At 44.6% G+C, this 17324-nt stretch overlaps 1 protein-coding gene across 1 annotated transcript in view; it reads right to left on the reverse strand.

Annotated features, from left to right (window-relative positions):
* Positions 1 to 17324, reverse strand: part of MRPS18A (mitochondrial ribosomal protein S18A) — a 38904-nt gene that overhangs the window by 5704 nt on the left and 15876 nt on the right. Inside the window, exons 3-4 of the mRNA XM_040351787.1 lie at positions 10197 to 10301; positions 6950 to 7073 (exon numbers count right to left, since the gene is read on the reverse strand). Coding sequence (XP_040207721.1) covers positions 6950 to 7073; positions 10197 to 10301 — 229 coding nt within the window. The remainder of the gene's footprint in view (positions 1 to 6949; positions 7074 to 10196; positions 10302 to 17324) is intronic.

Here is a 17324-nt window from a genome sequence, read left to right on the forward strand (position 1 = left end):
TTATAGAGTCTACCTTCAGGTGATGGACACTGGTGTAATCAATTAAACAGGAAGTTCCCTCCCTATATAACCCCTCCCCTACTGGGAGTTCCTCAGTTTTTGTAGCAAAGCAATAAGTGTCCCAATATCCCCAAACAAGAGGGGTGGGAGCTCTGTGTCCCGTGATGTATCCTATTTTCTTTATCGTACATCACGGGACACAGAGCTGCATATTCATTACTATGTGGGATGTCCCAAAGCAATGCTTACTGAGGGGAGGGAGACACCAACAACGCAGACCGCCATCAGACGTGAGGACCTATAATGCTGCCTGCAGCATACTGCGCCAAAAAGCTGCATCCTCTTGCCGTCTTATGTTCACCTGATAGGAGTTAGTGAACGTAAGCACATTGCGGCCTTGAAAATCTGCGTCATAAAGGCTTGGAAATGCATTGCGCATAAAGCGCTTACCATCCTGGTAGGGAGCACCCCCACAAAAAAACAGGGGGAATCCTACTCTAACCACAAGCCTGAATAATAACCTGATGAATCAACCTTAAAAACAGTTGATTTTAGACGCTGCCTGCCCTTTCCTGGGGCCTCCTGGTAGCGCAACAACATCAGTTTTCCGTATCCGAGCAGCCGCTTCAGATAGGCCTAGACCCTTCTTACTCCAACGAGAGAGAGAGTGTAACCATTTTAATAGCTGACCTGAACACTGCCTGCCCATCTAGGGTCTTCTGGCAGCCCAATAAAAACGTCAGCTTTCTATATCTGAAACCTTCAGATAGGTATTTAACTGCTCTCATCTCAATTGAGAGAAAAGCAATAACCTTTCCTTCCGTGAAACAAGGTTTTGAAAAAAGGGAAGGTAAGAATATCTAGATTCAAATGAATACTAGATCCTTCTAGTAAATAAGGTTGGGTGAGGATGAAAATCACTCTACTTGTAAGAATAATTGAGTATGGCTCTATACCAAGAAAGTTGCCAATACTGAAACTCTTGGAGGCTACCACAACCAAGAACACCAATTCCTTGTTAAAGGATGAAGAGAAATATGGTGCATCGGCCCAAGGAGCTGACCCTGTAAGCCGACAAAACTAGAGCCAATCCTCCGAGCACAAGGGCGACCTAACTGGTGGACTTATACAAGGGGTGACGTGCATAACAGCCCGGACCAAAGAGTGTGAAGTAATCGACCTTTGGAAGCAAGGCCGAGATCGGATCCTTGATATAACTTAAGGCTAGCTCCGTCTCCTTTCCAAATGTAGGAAGGCAGGAATTTTACCTTTGACAAACTTCCACGGATGCCACCATCTGGTTTCACACCAGGAACATGGGCCTTCCAGACCGTAGGCTATCTGGTCCTGGAGGCCAGCTCTCTTGTATGAATCAAGGGAATTGCCGCGGATTCTGAAAGCCCCGATCCTCGAGAATGTGGTCTATAATAGCCAGACCATTAATTCACCTGTTGCAAGGCAGAATGTAATACCCCCTGCAAAGTAGGCCTGGACAAGATGTAAGGGACTGTGGGTCCTCTACTACCCCCTTACTGTTCCTGCACCGAGAGGTCGCCAGGGTTATGCCGGAGTAATCAGGCCAGCTTCCGTTCTCCTCTAAATGTTGCATAGAAGCCACAAAAGTCGCGGCACAGGGGGGAGAGACACAACCAGTGACAACTGGTCCCCCCCCTCGGATTAAAAACACATCTGCCACGCATGCGGGTGGATCCTTTATCCTTGACCCCAAGCTGTTCAATCTCTTGTTGAGCCTGGACGCCAATACATCTTATGTACAGGGTACTATTTCTGTGACATTTGGTCAGGAAAACAGTCGGGGTGTAGAGGTCATTCTCCCGGAGACACTTGTTGACGGCTCCAGCGAATCGCCTGCCAATTCTGCATTTCATGAAATGACGAATGCCAATAGGCAAGGCACAAGCTCCTCCTTGGTAAATTAAGTAAATCACTAGTATGGCATAGTCTGATTGTACTCTGACAGAACCAACCTGCCACCTGAACGTTCAGGCCCCTAAGCCAGATGCTCCATCGGTAGCTCTAGCTGACAGATAAGGCTCCCTTGGAGCTTGACTACTTCCCCTGGGCCATGGTCTCTTCCTGACCTGGCAAACCCTTTTAGTTAAGAATCACCAAGAGGAATTCCAGCATATCTCTGGGACCGGGTTCTTTGGATAATGCTAGGTCAAGATCCACTCTTTCTAGGCCGACAAAATACTGTTTATAACAGCCCTGAATAAAAGTTAGTATAGGGAACTGTCTTGAATGAAGCCAGCATCTTCCCTAGTGCCTTAATCAAAAGGCCAAAAGTAAGGAACTGTTCCTTGCCGTGACCACATAGACCAGTTTTCTTATAGCGATGGTCTTGTCTGAGGCCAAAAAAAAAACTCCTTTTTGGACTGTGCCAAACATACCCAGCTTCTTGTCAAATGAAAGAATGTATCTTTAGAGTTCCAGATACTTGACCATGCTGGACACCCTTAGGTCCAGCCATGCTACTGACTGACCCAACAGCAGGAGTTTGCTTCGGTATGCCATTACTGCTATACCCTGGGCCTACAGACCTGCTAGAGGCAGGCCCTAGCACCCTGACAACCCAGGCACGGAGGCTAACCCAAAAGGGCAAGACCACCAACTGGAGATAGTGCTGTTCCCCTGCGAAACGCAGACAACCTCTGCAGACCCAAGTAAACACATATGCAACTGGCTCCCCATGTGTGTATGTGGCAAGTGTTAAAGCCATATGCCTCAATGGAAGTGTGTGTACATGGCAGCGTGTGTTCCTGGAAGCATGAATTCATATAAATATGTTTTAAGAAAAACATGCATATAGCATGTGTGCTCTGGAACAAGCATCTTGCAAGCAAGCATGCGATATAAACGTGTTATGCAACAATGTGCAACATGAACCCATGCAGACACGTATTTCTATGCAAACACAAGGAATCCTGTATTGCTTAATTAGGCCGCCATGTGCAACTTTAAAGTAATCATGCATCCTTATGCGATTCAGCATCTTCCATGCGATCAACATCTTATGCATTTTAAGCACTACTGTGCGGACAAGAACCCTTGTGTGACCAAGGACTCTTGTGTGACCAAGCACCCCTGTGCGATCCAGCATCCTTATGCACTCAAGCATCTTAATGCGACTTTAGGCATTTCTGTGAAACAAGCCTCTCTATGTGATCAAGTATCCTTGGGTAATCCAGGACGCTGTTGATCCGACAACCATGTGTGATCCAGCTTATTTTTGCATTCAAGCATCTTTAAGCGATCTTTAGGCATTCTTGTAGAAACAAGCCTCTCTGTGCGACCAAAATATCCTCGAGTAATCAAGGACTTGGGTGATCGGGTAATCATGTGTGATTCAGCATTTTTATGCATACAAGCCTCTTTATGCGATTCTAGGCATTTCTGTGGAAACAAGCCTCTTTGTGTGACCAAATATCCTTGGGGAATCAAGGGCTTGGGTGATCAGGTAATCATGTGTGATTCCAGCATTTTTATGCCTTCGAGCCTCTTTATGCGATTCTAGGCATTTCTGTGGAAACAAGCCTCTTTGTGTGACCAAATATCCTTGGGGAATCAAGGACTTGGGTGATCAGGTAATCATGTGTGATTCCAGCATTTTTATGCATACAAGCATCTTTATGCGAACTTAGGCACTTCTGTGGAAACAAGCCTCTCTGTGTGACCAAATATCCTTGGGTAATCCAGGACGCAGATGATCAGGTAACCATGTGTGATGCAGCATCTTTTTTGCATCCAAGCAACTTTATGCGATTTTAGGCATTTCTGTGGAAACAAACCACTTCTGTGTGACCAAACATCCTTGGGTAATCAAGGATTTGGGTGATCAGGTAACCATGTGTGTGTGATCCAGCATTTTTATACATACAAACGTCTTTATGCGATTTTTGGCCTTTCTGTGGAAACAAGTCTCTCTGTGTGACCCAATATCCTTGGGTAATCCAGGACTTGAGTGATCAGGTAACTAGCATCTTTATGCACTCAAGCATTTCTATGCAACTCTAACAAACATGCAACACCATACAGACAGAAACATGTATCCTTATGCGATCCACAATAAAACATGCTTTGTTACTTGTTTTTATCCCACATGCATTCCAAACTCATGTATCTTATGCAACATGCGGACTGGTAAAAAGGAAGTTATCCTCTGTAGATGTGCGTTTCCTCAATTAAGAGACGTTAGCAATGTGTACCAGCAACTGTGCATCCCTCAGATGTGCATTTGGTTAGCCTGAAGCCGACACCAGGCTGAGGACCATATGGAGGTCTTACTAGCCACCTATAGGAAAACCTCTCTTTACACTCTAAGGAGAAGATAGAGGCTTTGGCCGAGTAGGCAGAGGGAAATTATATGCAGCATGAATCTCTGAAAAGACTACCAACACCTTAGACACTGATGAAAAAACTGAGGAACTCCCAGTAGGGGAGGGGTTATATAGGGAGGGAACTTTCTGTTTAATTGATTACACCAGTGTCCATCACCTGAAGGTAGACTCTATAACCACACATAGTAATGAATATGCAGCTCTGTGTCCCGTGATGTACGATAAAGAAATACACACCCCCTTGTCCCTAGTGGTCTGCCCAGTGTCCTACATGTACTTTTATATAATAAATACTGTTCTTTCTCCCTGCAAACTGTAGATTGTCCATAGCAACCAAAAAAGTGTCCCTTTATGTCAAAAATGGTTTTAGAGCAGCTAGAAAACAGCGATAATAAATTATAATCACTTGCAGAATTGTGCGATAGCGATTTGTGGGGAAATTCATCATAAAAAAATAAAAGTAATGACAGCGACAATTCTGCAACTGAGCAAATTTCAGTGATTTTGAGTTGATTAAATTATTGAATAATTTTTATTATAATTATATTTTTATTTGTTATAATTATTTATTATATTATAATTTATAATTCTGTTTTGTTTTTTAAAAAAAATTCATACCCGGGATGCCTTCTAGACTCGTTTGGTCAGATTTAAGCGAGTTATTCCTAAGAATTGCAGGCCTACAGTATAAAACGCCAAATTTCCTTGCAAATAATGGTACCGCTTTCAGCACCTTTTTTCTGAAAGAATCATACCGCCAGGGAGGTTAAAGACCTTTTGATTTACTGCACTTAGAGTGGCGCCTCCGTTTCATCCCCAGCTATACCTGAAGACATCTTCTTACTCTTCACCTGGGCTGCCTTCTAAAGCCGTTATTTAAAAAAAAAAAAAAAAAAAAAAAAACAACTGTATGGACTTGGTTTTAAAAAGGTACAATCTTTTTTACCTAAATATCTTCCTTAGTGCAGTCCTCCTTCACTTACCTCATCCTTCCATTTTGCTTTTAAATGTCCTTATTTCTTCTGAGAAATCCTCACTTCCTGTTCTTCTGTCTGTAACTCCACACAGTAATGTGAGGCTTTCTCCCTGGTGTGGAGTGTCGTGCTCGCCCCCCTCTCTTGGATTACAGGAGAGTCAGGACGCCCACTAACACACAGCTCCTTTCTCTATCTGCAAAGTAGAGAGTGTCCAGACTCTCCTGTAGTCCAAGGGAGGGGGCGAGCACGACACCAGGGAGAAAGCCTTGCATTACTGTGTGGAGTTACAGACAGAAGAACAGGAAGTGAGGATTTCTCAGAAGAAAAAAGGACATTTAAAAGCAAAATGGAAGGACGAGGTAAGTGAAGGAGGACTGCACTACGGGAAAGGAAGATATTTATGGGGAAAAATAAATTGTACCTTTACAACTCCTTTAAGTCATTGCTTTTACTATATTATTTTATCATTCCACCATTTGTTTTATTTTTCACCTGGAGCAATCAGGTTGGAGGCACACACTGAGTTTGGCACAAGCGCCACTCTTTGTATGCGTTACCCTGTTTGTTTATAAGCAGCCAATCAACTTATTCAGGACATAAGTAGTAGAACGGTTACAACTCAAATATTTCTGTCCTTAAACTGCTTGAGAACCGCCGCACAACTAAATACGTCGGCAGAATGGCACGGCTGGGCACTAGGGCATACATGTACGTCCCCTTTAAGATCCCAGCCGTGGGTCGCGAACGCGCTCACGACCAGGTCCTCTTCCCCGTGGGAACAGCGGACCCGATCGCCGCCGGTGTCCCCGTGATCGGGTCACAGAGAGGAAGAACGGGGAGAGGTGAGTGTAAACAAACCTCTCCCGTGCTTCCTAGTGAGCCTGTCACTGATCGTCTGTTCCCTGTCATAGGGAACGACGATCAGTGACATCACACGTCCAGCCACGCCCCCCCACAGCAAGAAACACACATTAGGTCACACTTAACCCCTACAGCGCCCGCTCCTGGTTAACCCCTTCACTGCCAGTGTCATTTTTACAGTAGCCAGTGCATTTTTTTAGCACTGTTTGCTGTAAAAACGACAATGGTCCCAAAATAGCGTCAAAAGTGTCCGCCATAATGTCACAGTCACGATAAAAAAATGCATTAAAACTATCCCCTATATATCCCCTATTAGGTAGACGCTATACATTTTGCACAAACCAATCGTTAAACGCTTATTGCGATTTTTTTTTACCAAAAATATGTAGAAGAATACGTATCGGCCTAAACTGAGGAAAATAAAATGTTTTATATATCTTTTTTGGGGATATTTATTATAGCAAAACATTTTTTATTTTATTTTTCAAAATTTACGCTGTATATTTGTTTATAGCGCAAAAAATAAAAACCGCAGAGGTGATCAAATACCACCAAAAGAAAGCTCTATTTGTGAGGGAAAAAAAGGATGTCAATTTTGTTTGGGAGCCACGTCGCACGACCGTGCAATTGTCAGTTAAAGCGACGCAGTGCCGAATCACAAAAAGTGGCCTGGTCTTTAAGCTGCATAATGGTCCGGGGCTGAAGTGGTTAACCCCCCCCCCCACAGGGGACAGTTGTTGGCTCAGTTCTTACCCGCTCGATGGGCCATCTTGACACACGCCACAACCTTCTTGTGTTCCTCTGCACACAGGCCCGTCACTTTGCGTGGTATCATTCCACCATCCGATCGGATGAACTGACTGAGGACAAGAACGTCCTGCGGAGAAGACAACCAGAAAAATAAAAAATAAAATAAAAAGTGGGATTTTATTTCCTTTACACTTGCTCTGGTCATAGAAACATACAAGAGACGGCAGAAAGAGACCAAAGTAGTCCATCAAGTTTGATCGAGTACAGAGCTAGGTTTGCCCCAAGAAGGTTTTAATTATTTCCTCCTGCTAGATTTTAGATTATGTACATATCAAGTTCCTCCAGTCTCTCCTGATCTGTTTTATCCCTCAGAGCTTTTACCATGTTTGTTGGCCGTCTCTGGACTCATTCTACCTTAAGTGAGGTCTCCAGAACGGGAAATTGTATTCTAAACGAGGTCTCCCAAGGATCTATATAGAGGAATCAGGACCTCCTTCCTCCTGCTAGTGATCCCTCTAGTGATGAGATCTATATAGAGGAATCAGGACCTCCTTTCTCCTGCTGGTGATCCCTCTAGTGATATAAAGATCTATATAGAGGAATCAGGACCTCCTTCCTCCTGCTGGTGACCCCTCTAGTGATATAAAGATCTATATATAGAGGAATCAGGACCTCCTTCCTCCTGCTGGTGACCCCTCTAGTGATATAAAGATCTATATAGAAGAATCAGGACCTCCTTCCTCCTGCTGGTCACCCCTCTAGTGATATAAAGATCTATAGAGGAATCAGGACCTCCTTCCTCCTGCTGGTGACCCCTCTAGTGATATAAAGATCTATATAGAGGAATCAGGACCTCCTTCCTCCTGCTGGTGACCCCTCTAGTGATATAAAGATCTATATAGGAGGGATCAGGACCTCCTTCCTCCTGCTGGTGACCCCTCTAGTGATAAATAATGATCTATATCAGTGGTCATCAACCCTGTCCTCGGGGCTCACTAACAGGCCAGGTTTTATGTATTACCTTGGGGAGATGCAGACTAGAATACTGCAATCACTAAACAGCAAATTACATCACCTGTGATGCATTTCAGTTATCTTGCAAACCTGGCCTGTTAGTGGGCTCTGAGGACAGATGATGACCACTGATCTATATAGAAAAATCAGGACCTCCTTCCTCCTGCTGGTGACCCCTCTAGTGATATAAAGATCTATATATAGAGGAATCAGGACCTCCTTCCTCCTGCTGGTGACCCCTCTAGTGATATAAAGATCTATATAGAAGAATCAGGACCTCCTTCCTCCTGCTGGTCACCCCTCTAGTGATATAAAGATCTATATAGAGGAATCAGGACCTCCTTCCTCCTGCTGGTGACCCCTCTAGTGATATAAAGATCTATATAGGAGGGATCAGGACCTCCTTCCTCCTGCTGGTGATCCCTCTAGTGATATAAAGATCTATATAGGAGGGATCAGGACCTCCTTCCTCCTGCTGGTGACCCCTCTAGTGATAAATAATGATATATATCAGTGGTCATCAACCCTGTCCTCGGGGCTCACTAACAGGCCAGGTTTTATGTATTACCTTGGGGAGATGCAGACTAGAATACTGCAATCACTAAACAGCAAATTACATCACCTGTGATGCATTTCAGTTATCTTGCAAACCTGGCCTGTTAGTGGGCTCTGAGGACAGATGATGACCACTGATCTATATAGAAAAATCAGGACCTCCTTCCTCCTGCTGGTGATCCCTCTAGTGATATAAAGATCTATATAGAGGAATCAGGACCTCCTTCCTCCCGCTGGTGATCACTCTAGTGATATAAAGATCTATATAGAGGAATCAGGACCTTCTCCCTCCTGCTGGTGACCCCTCTAGTGATATAAAGATCTATAAGGTATCAGGACCTCCTTCCTCCTGCTGGTGACCCCTCTAGTGATATAAAGATCTATATAGAGGTATCAGGACCCCCTTCCTCCTGCTGGTGACCCCTCTAGTGATATAAAGATCTATATAGAGGTATCAGGACCCCCTTCCTCCTGCTGGTGACCCCTCTAGTGATATAAAGATCTATATAGAGGAATCAGGACCTCCTTCTCCTGCTGGTGACCCCTCTAGTGATATAAAGATCTCATAGTTGCCAATATTGAAAAAAAAAATTATAGGGACACTTTATTTGTGCCAGCGAGGTCTTATTATAATTAGGGGCTGGGGCATTCGTTTCTAGGCATGCCATAGTGGGGGATGAAAAATTTGGGGGTATCAGAACTCTGGCTGGGGAAGACACTGTCACCCCTTAGCTGCACCCAGGTAGTTATGCCACTGGTGATTTGGTCTCCACACCATTTATAAAAGACAAGCTCGTGGAGGCCGAAGGAAAGAACCAAGAGGCAGAGCCTAGGCCTCTTGTTTCTTCCTGACGATAGCTGCTCTTCTGTAAAATGGTGGCCGGTGGAGACAATTCACCAGTGCCGGCCGTGGACTTCTAGCAGCGGCTAAAAATCTGGAAAAGAACGATTTCCTGTGACATTTCCCGGGATACGGTAAGACCGGGGCAAAAGGTCTAAATACCGGGATTGTCCCGGGAAAATACGGGACAGTTGGCAACTATGAGATCTATATAGAGGAATCAGGACCTCCTTCCTCCTGCTGGTGACCCCTCTAGTGATATAAAGATCTATATAGAGGAATCAGGACCCCCTTCCTCCTGCTGGTGACCCCTCTAGTGATATAAAGATCTATATAGAGGAATCAGGATCTCCTTCCTCCTCCTGGTGACCCCTCTAGTGATATAAAGATCTATATAGAGGAATCAGGACCTCCTTCCTCCTGCTGGTGATCCCTCTAGTGATATAAAGATCTATATAGAGGAATCAGGACCTCCTTCCTCCTGCTGGTGATCCCTCTAGTGGTATAAAGATCTATATAGAGGAATCAGGACCCCATTCCTCCTGCTGGTGATCCCTCTAGTGATATAAAGATCTATAGAGAGGAATCAGGACCCCATTCCTCCTGCTGGTGACCCCTCTAGTGATATAAAGATCTATATAGAGGAATCAGGATCTCCTTCCTCCTCCTGGTGATCCCTCTAGTGATATAAAGATCTATATAGAAAAATCAGGACCTCCTTCCTCCTGCTGGTGATCCCTCTAGTGATATAAAGATCTATACATGGGTGGCAATACATAAAAGGGACAGGTCCTCTTTAAAAGGATCTCCTGACATAGAGCAGTCTTGTGAAGATCTTACCGTGTAGTCGTATTTATGTTTGAGGTTCCAGCGACAGATCGGACATTGACCGGAGGGGTTCGGAGGACACAATGATGGTTTCTCTTCTAGAATACGTCCTTCAAGCTACAAAAAGGAAAAAATTAAATAAAAATAAACTTTTTTTTTACATTATAAAAGATGTGATCAGAATTTTATTATAGCCAGAAGATTAACCGCCCTTTATGACCAGGCCATTTTTTTTTTTCGATACAGCACTGCGTTACCTTCCCCCGCTGGGAGGGGAGATCAGGTGAATATAGAAGCTGGAGCTACTTGGGGGATCCGTACATTTTTTTGGGCTTTCATCTAAGACTCCAATGACTTGTAGCTCACACACGACTTTCCTTGTGCCCACAGCTGGTGAAGGGACTAATGGAAGATACAAATAAATAAAAAGCCAAGTATACTCTGCGGGGCAAACTACGGGTTTACTTTAAAACTTTTCAGGTCTAGAGCAATAAAAAGTAATCTTTGCGTTTTAACCACTTGCCAACCGCCGAACAAACTTTTACGTTGGTAGAATGGCAGAGACAGGCAAATGGGTGTACAGGTACCTTCCTTTAAACTTGCCATGTGGGCATGCCCGCCGCCGGCAGCGTGCGCCCCTGCCGCCATTACTAGTAAAAAAATTAATATTAATAAAAATGCCATACAACCATCCCCTACTTTGTAACTTTTGCGCAAACCAATCAATAAACACTTATTGCGATTTTTTTTTGCCAAAAATATGTAGAATACGTATCGGCCTAAACTGAGTAAGAAATTTGTTTATATATATTTTTTGGGGATATTTATTATAGAAAAAAGTTTAAAAAATGCTTTTTTTTCCCTTAAAATTGTTGCTCTTTTTTTGTTTATAGCGCAAAAAGTAAAAACCTGCAGAGGTGATCAAATACCACCAAAAGAAAGCTCCATGTGTTAAAAAAAAAAACAAAAAAAAACGTCAATGTTGTTGTTAAATGCGCCGCAAATCCGCCAATAGCGTCGGCAGTAAAAATAGCAGCGTTTTACCACCGACACTATGGGTGGCTCAGTGTAAAAGGGGTCCAACTCCGGCACATGCGCAGAAGAAATCGCCGCCTGGCGATTTGTAAATATCTCCTAAACAGTGTAGGTTTAGGAAATATTTCAAGCACCTACAGGTAAGCCTTAATCTAGGCTTACCTGTATGTGAAAGTGGTATGTAATGCCGCGTACACACGGATAAGGCGCATCATGACTTTCCGAAAATAGCCGAACTGCGAGTCGGCTCTATACGGCGCCTGCGCAGTCAGCTCTACACGGCTCCTAGTTTTTCTCAGGCACGTCAATGATATGGGCGAAGTCCCAGATGACATTGCGGCACTGCACAGGAACGCCCAGTCCCGCGGGAGCGAGTACCCGGAAGCCGTGAGGAAAATACTGATAATACCGCATGTACACCCCCCCCCCCAAAAAAAAAAAAATGGCATACTGTACATGTTTGAGGTATACTGAATGTAATGTTATATACTTGTTTTTTGGGTGAACCTCCGCTTTAAGTGGTTAAAGGGGTTTTCTACCCTTTTTTTAAGTTTATTAAAAGTCAGCAGCTACAAAAAGTGTAGCTGCTGGCTTTTAATAAACTGACACTTACCTGCTCCACGGCTCCAGCGACGCGCCGGCCGGGGCTCCGCTCCTCGCCCCCCTCTCTGGCCGGCGTCTTCATTCCTAGTGTGTGCACCCGGCAGTGACAGCTTTCGGCTTCACGGCCGGGCACCCACTGCGCAATGCCGAGCGGCAGTGCGCATGTGCGAGCGGCGCCGACCGATTGGACAGGCGCTCGCCTACAGGGAGGGGCTGTGAAAAGGCGATTACGCTAAATCGCCTTTCCAGCCCCTCGGCGGAAGGAGGAAGTGGGACAGGAAGTCCCCTTCTCCTGAAGCCCCCCCCCCCCAAAAAAAATTACATGTGGCATGTAAGGGGGTGAGGAGTGGGTTAAGAGGAAGTTCCATTTTTAGGTGGAACTCCTCTTTAAGCAAAACCTCCACAACCACCACCATGCAGGTGGAGAAAAAAGAAAAAAAAGAAAATAAATCACGGGCCTTAGACTTATCTAGCGCAAAACGTGAGCCAGAGGTCCAGCGTCGCACCTACAAAAATAACTACGTAGACATGGAAGACTCGTCTGAAAACGCACACTGGGGACCCAACATCCAATGGGGGAAATGGAACCAGAATTGGGCCACACTCCGGTCGCAGGTCCCGTCTCTGCAATGCCATCCCCTCAGATGGACCAATGCAGGGAAGTAATAAAGAGATGAGCGGTTGGGTCTTCTTGGCTCTCATGAGCCTCATCCTGGGACAGAGCCAGAGCCTCACATGCGAATACTTTATCCATACATAGATAACACGTCTCGCATCTTTTAATGTGTATACACTATTGAAATCTGATTTACTGCACAGCTCAATGTGAGGAATTCAATGTCTGGCCAAAAAGAAAAAAATAACTTCAGACACTCACAAGTTAAGAATAAAAACGGACATATCGAGACAAATAAAAGATGAAATAGAATTTATTGGCGTGAACACAGCAGTCTAATAGACCTCATTCATTGCCTTGCCGTCCAATTCTTCATCTGATTGCATTGTGAAAAGGAGCGACGGTTATGCAACTCGGCACAGCCGTTCCAAAGAGAGGTCCTTCAGGGCGACTTGTGGCTTCGGCTTCCATAAATAGGCACAACCGTACGATTTTTATACATCGACCCGAAAAATAACAACGTCACCCTCTGTTACCACAACAATTCCATGGAAAATCTAGCTCATGCCCGTCATAAAAAACCTAAAGACTTCCTAATTATAATCTTTACTTTTATTTTATCCAACATGATGCAATGATCTGTATTATTTTTCATCTTCTAAAAATAAAATATTTTGAAATCGGGAAAACAATAAAATAAAAAAAACTAGGGCTGTGGAAATCTAACTTTTAATCGATTAATCTGTAATTTTTTTGATCGATCTAAATTCTTTTGATTGGTACTCACCTCTCCGCCGGCTTCCGGGGCCTTCGGGGATTTCCGTCGGAGATCCGGTGACGTCACAGACACCGGCGGGGCTTGCCGTGTCCATCTGAAGGGCTCCTTTGCTGTGCCTTCATATCTGCATGTCGGCGGGACCTTACTATCTGCCACAAGCAAGGGCTGTTACACTTCCCTCCATCACTTCCCTCCATCACTTCCCTCCATCACTTCCCTCCATCACTTCCCTCCATCACTTCCCTCCATCAACCTGGGATTCTACAGCCATCCACTGGGAGTTGTGATAGTTCCCTTCACAGGACATCTACATTCCGACGGACTGATGTTAACCTCTCCTCATCTGGATTCAGCAGTGGTATCGCTGTACACATTTTTATACCAGTATCACACTTAGCTACATGTTTTTATGACTGCTTTTGGTACCGTTTGGTATTACTCGCACCATTTTTACAGTTTATGTAGCTACATTGATTTTATCTCCAGTGCAATATTTATTTTGTTACCTACTTGAAGACTATAAAAGTTTTAATGCTATTCCCATCGAGCGCTGCCTTTGTGTGTTTTTTGTATCCGGCTTTCCATTTTTCCAGTGGTTGGTAGCTGCACTGGGAATCAGCCTGCAAGGAGATCAGCTAAAAGTAGTTGGATCTGTATGTGCGTTATAATTAATCGAAATTAGTCGATTAAAAAAATTTATCGATCACAAAAATTTTGATCAGTAACAGCCCTAAAAAAAATAAAAATAAAGACACGAACGTCGTACCCCAGGACATTAGAGGTGTCAAGTTCCCCCACCTCAAACTCGCTCATCCATGTCTTCTTTATGGACCTTGTTTTGTGCACTGGTCCAAATCATTTGGTGGAGGGGGGGATTATGGTGTGGGGTTGTTTTTCAGGGGTTATGCCGCGTACACACAACCGTTTTTCATGATGGGAAAAGACAAATTTTTTCCTCAGTTTAGGCAGATATGTATTCTCCTACATATTTTTGGCAATAAAAAAATAAAAAATAGCAATAAGCGTATATTGATTGGTTTGCGCAAAAGTAATTACATCTACAAAATTGGGAATAGATTTATGGCATTTTTTTTTTTTTACCAGTAATGGTGGCGAGCTGCGATTTTTATTGGGACTTCGACATTATGGCGGACACATCAGACACTTTTGACACATTTTTGGGACCATTGGCATTTATACAGCAATTGGTGCTATAAAAAGGCACCGATTACTGTATAAATGACACTGGCAAAGAAGGGGTTAACACTAGGGGGGGATCAAGGGGTTAAGTGTGTTCCCTAATGTGTGTTCTAACTGTGGGGGGGATGGGACTCACTATAGATGACAGATGGTGGTTCCCAGCTTGTAGGAACTCATGATCTGCATCTCCTCTCAGAACAGAACAGGGATGCGTGCGTTTACACGCACACGTCCCCGTTCTTCCTCTCTGGCCCGCGATCGCTCGTGGCCGGTGGTCATTGGGACCTCTGGCGGCGCGCTTCCTGCTATCCTGCTTAAAGGGACCGACGTAAAGCTACGCCAGTCTGTAGGAACGAGCTGATCTGCTGCAGTATAACGACGGTGGCTGGTCGGCAAGCGGTTAAGGAAATTCACACCCTCTATGTGTCCCGTTTACCATTATCATTTGGCAGTAAAAAATAAAATAAAATAAAAAATAAAAATATTTTGGGTGGTCCCCGAAAAGAAATAGAGGGGAAATCTTCCTATGGGGACTCTAGTTCCGGTGGCCTTGCAGCTTCACGCCGGGAACCCTACTGCGCATGCGCAAGGGTCCGCTCCTCTCTCCTACTGGCCAGGCGGAGGAGGGAGCACGGGCGGTGACATCAATACCCTTGGCCAAGGCTCCCGGAAATGGGAACAGGATACCTGTGAAAGATGGAGTACAACGAGCGGAAGCTCCACTTTTGGGTGGAACTCCGCTTTATCACTGACAGGGGGTGTTTACAATGTTCAGCTTATGTTGTTTCTGTAAATCCTTTATCCCAATAGAAAAAGAAAATGTTATTTTTTATTTTTTGCTGTAACTGATTATAAAGTGTGAGCTGGAGTTTGGCTTCAATTTGTTAGTGTATCTAAATCTGCTAACACATTTAACGCTCTGCATACAAACATTGGCAACATAACATGGGTAGCATGTGACGTGTGTGCCCGGCTTGTATCTGCCAATATCTAATGTGTTCCTGTTAGTAGCGGACTGCGCCAGGGAGACACTTCTCTGCCATGGCGAAGGGGAGAACATGTGAGGTCTGAACGTGATTCTTACAGCGAGAGAGAGAGAAGCTTTGATGTTCTGTAATAGGAAACATACGTCTCCGCTGACGAGCCGAGGAGAGGGAGCGCCGATTCCCATAATAAAAACACATTTCATACAATGCTTTGTTTGATCAGCTTATACTACTTCTATGGCCTGGTTGAGGATTTACTACTTCTTCTGCCATACAGATTACTATATACAGGAACCATCTCTTGATAAAATATCTATCAATTTCTTTGCCGGATCTAAAGAAAACCTGATCAGATGTAGGAGAATGCCAACATCAGCTAAAATTTCAAGGGGTATGAATACTTTTTCAAGGCACTGTATATATTAGGAGGCGGAAGGGACTCGTTAGGTTTAACCACTTAAGACCCGGACCTTTATGCAGGTAAAGGACCTGGCCAGTTTTTGCGATTCGGCACTGCATCGCTTTAACAGACAATTGCGCGGTTGTGCGACGTGGCTCCCAAACAAAATTAGCGTCCTTTTTTTCCCACAAATAGAGCTTTCTTTTGGTGGTATTTGATCACCTCTGCGGTTTTTATTTTTTGCGCTATAAACAAAAATAGAGCGAAAATTTTGAAAAAAAAAATATATATATTTTTTACTTTTTGCTATAATAAATTTCCCCGAAAAATATATAAAAAAACTTTTTTTTTTCTCAGTTTAGGCCGATACGTATTCTTCTACATATTTTTGGTAAAAAAAAAAAAAAAAAAAAAAATCGCAATAAGCGTTTAACAATTGGGTTGCGCAAAATTTGTAGCGTTAACAAAATAGGGGATAGTTTTATTGCATTTTTATTAATATATTTTTTTTTTACTACTAATGGCGGCGATCAGCGATTTTTTTTCGTGACTGCGGCATTATGGCGGACACTTCGGACAATTTTGACACATTTTTGGGACCATTTTCACAGCAAAAAATTCTATAAAAATGCACTGTTTACTGTGAAAATGACAATTGCAGTTTGAGAGTTAACCACTATGGGGCGCTGAAGGGATTAAGTGTGACCTCATCTGTGTTTCTAACTGTAGGGGGCGGGGCTGGACATGCAACGTCATTGATCGTGTTTCCTTATATTAGGGAAAACACGATCAATGACAGCGCCACAGTGAAGAACGGGGAAGCTGTGTTTACACACAGCTCTCCTCGTTCTTCAGCTCCGAAGGACCGATCGCGGGACACCGGCGGCGATCAAGTTCGCGGGACACCGGCGGCGATCAAGTTCGCGGGACACCGGCGGCGATCAAGTTCGCGGGACACCGGCGGCGATCAAGTTCGCGGGACACCGGCGGCGATCAAGTTCGCGGGACACCGGCGGCGATCAAGTTCGCGGGACACCGGCGGCGATCAAGTTCGCGGGACACCGGCGGCGATCAAGTTCGCGGGACACCGGCGGCGATCAAGTTCGCGGGACACCGGCGGCGATCAAGTTCGCGGGACACCGGCGGCGATCAAGTTCGCGGGACACCGGCGCTTCGGACCGGGTCGCGTGCACGCGCGACCCCACGACTGGGCTTAAAGGGCAGCGTACGTGGATGTGCCCAGCCGTGCCATTCTGCCGACCAATATCTGCGTTAAGGGGTCCTTAAGTGGTTAACCTGAAATTCTACTTTAACTGCTTACCAGCTGCACACAATAGTTTTACTCCTGCAGTGCAGGCTGGCTGCAGTGAATCCTGCTTTTCCGGGTAGGGGGCACACGCCCGCCCGCCGGCTCCCATACATGCCAATCACCTGGTTCTGGCCAATGATTCATGACCAGAACCCACTGATCGATGGAGCAGAAGGCAGGAGAAAGATCTATTTATGTAAACAACACAGATCT

Source organism: Rana temporaria, chromosome 4 (assembly GCF_905171775.1).
Source record: "Rana temporaria chromosome 4, aRanTem1.1, whole genome shotgun sequence".
Classification (NCBI taxonomy): Eukaryota; Metazoa; Chordata; class Amphibia; order Anura; family Ranidae; genus Rana; species Rana temporaria.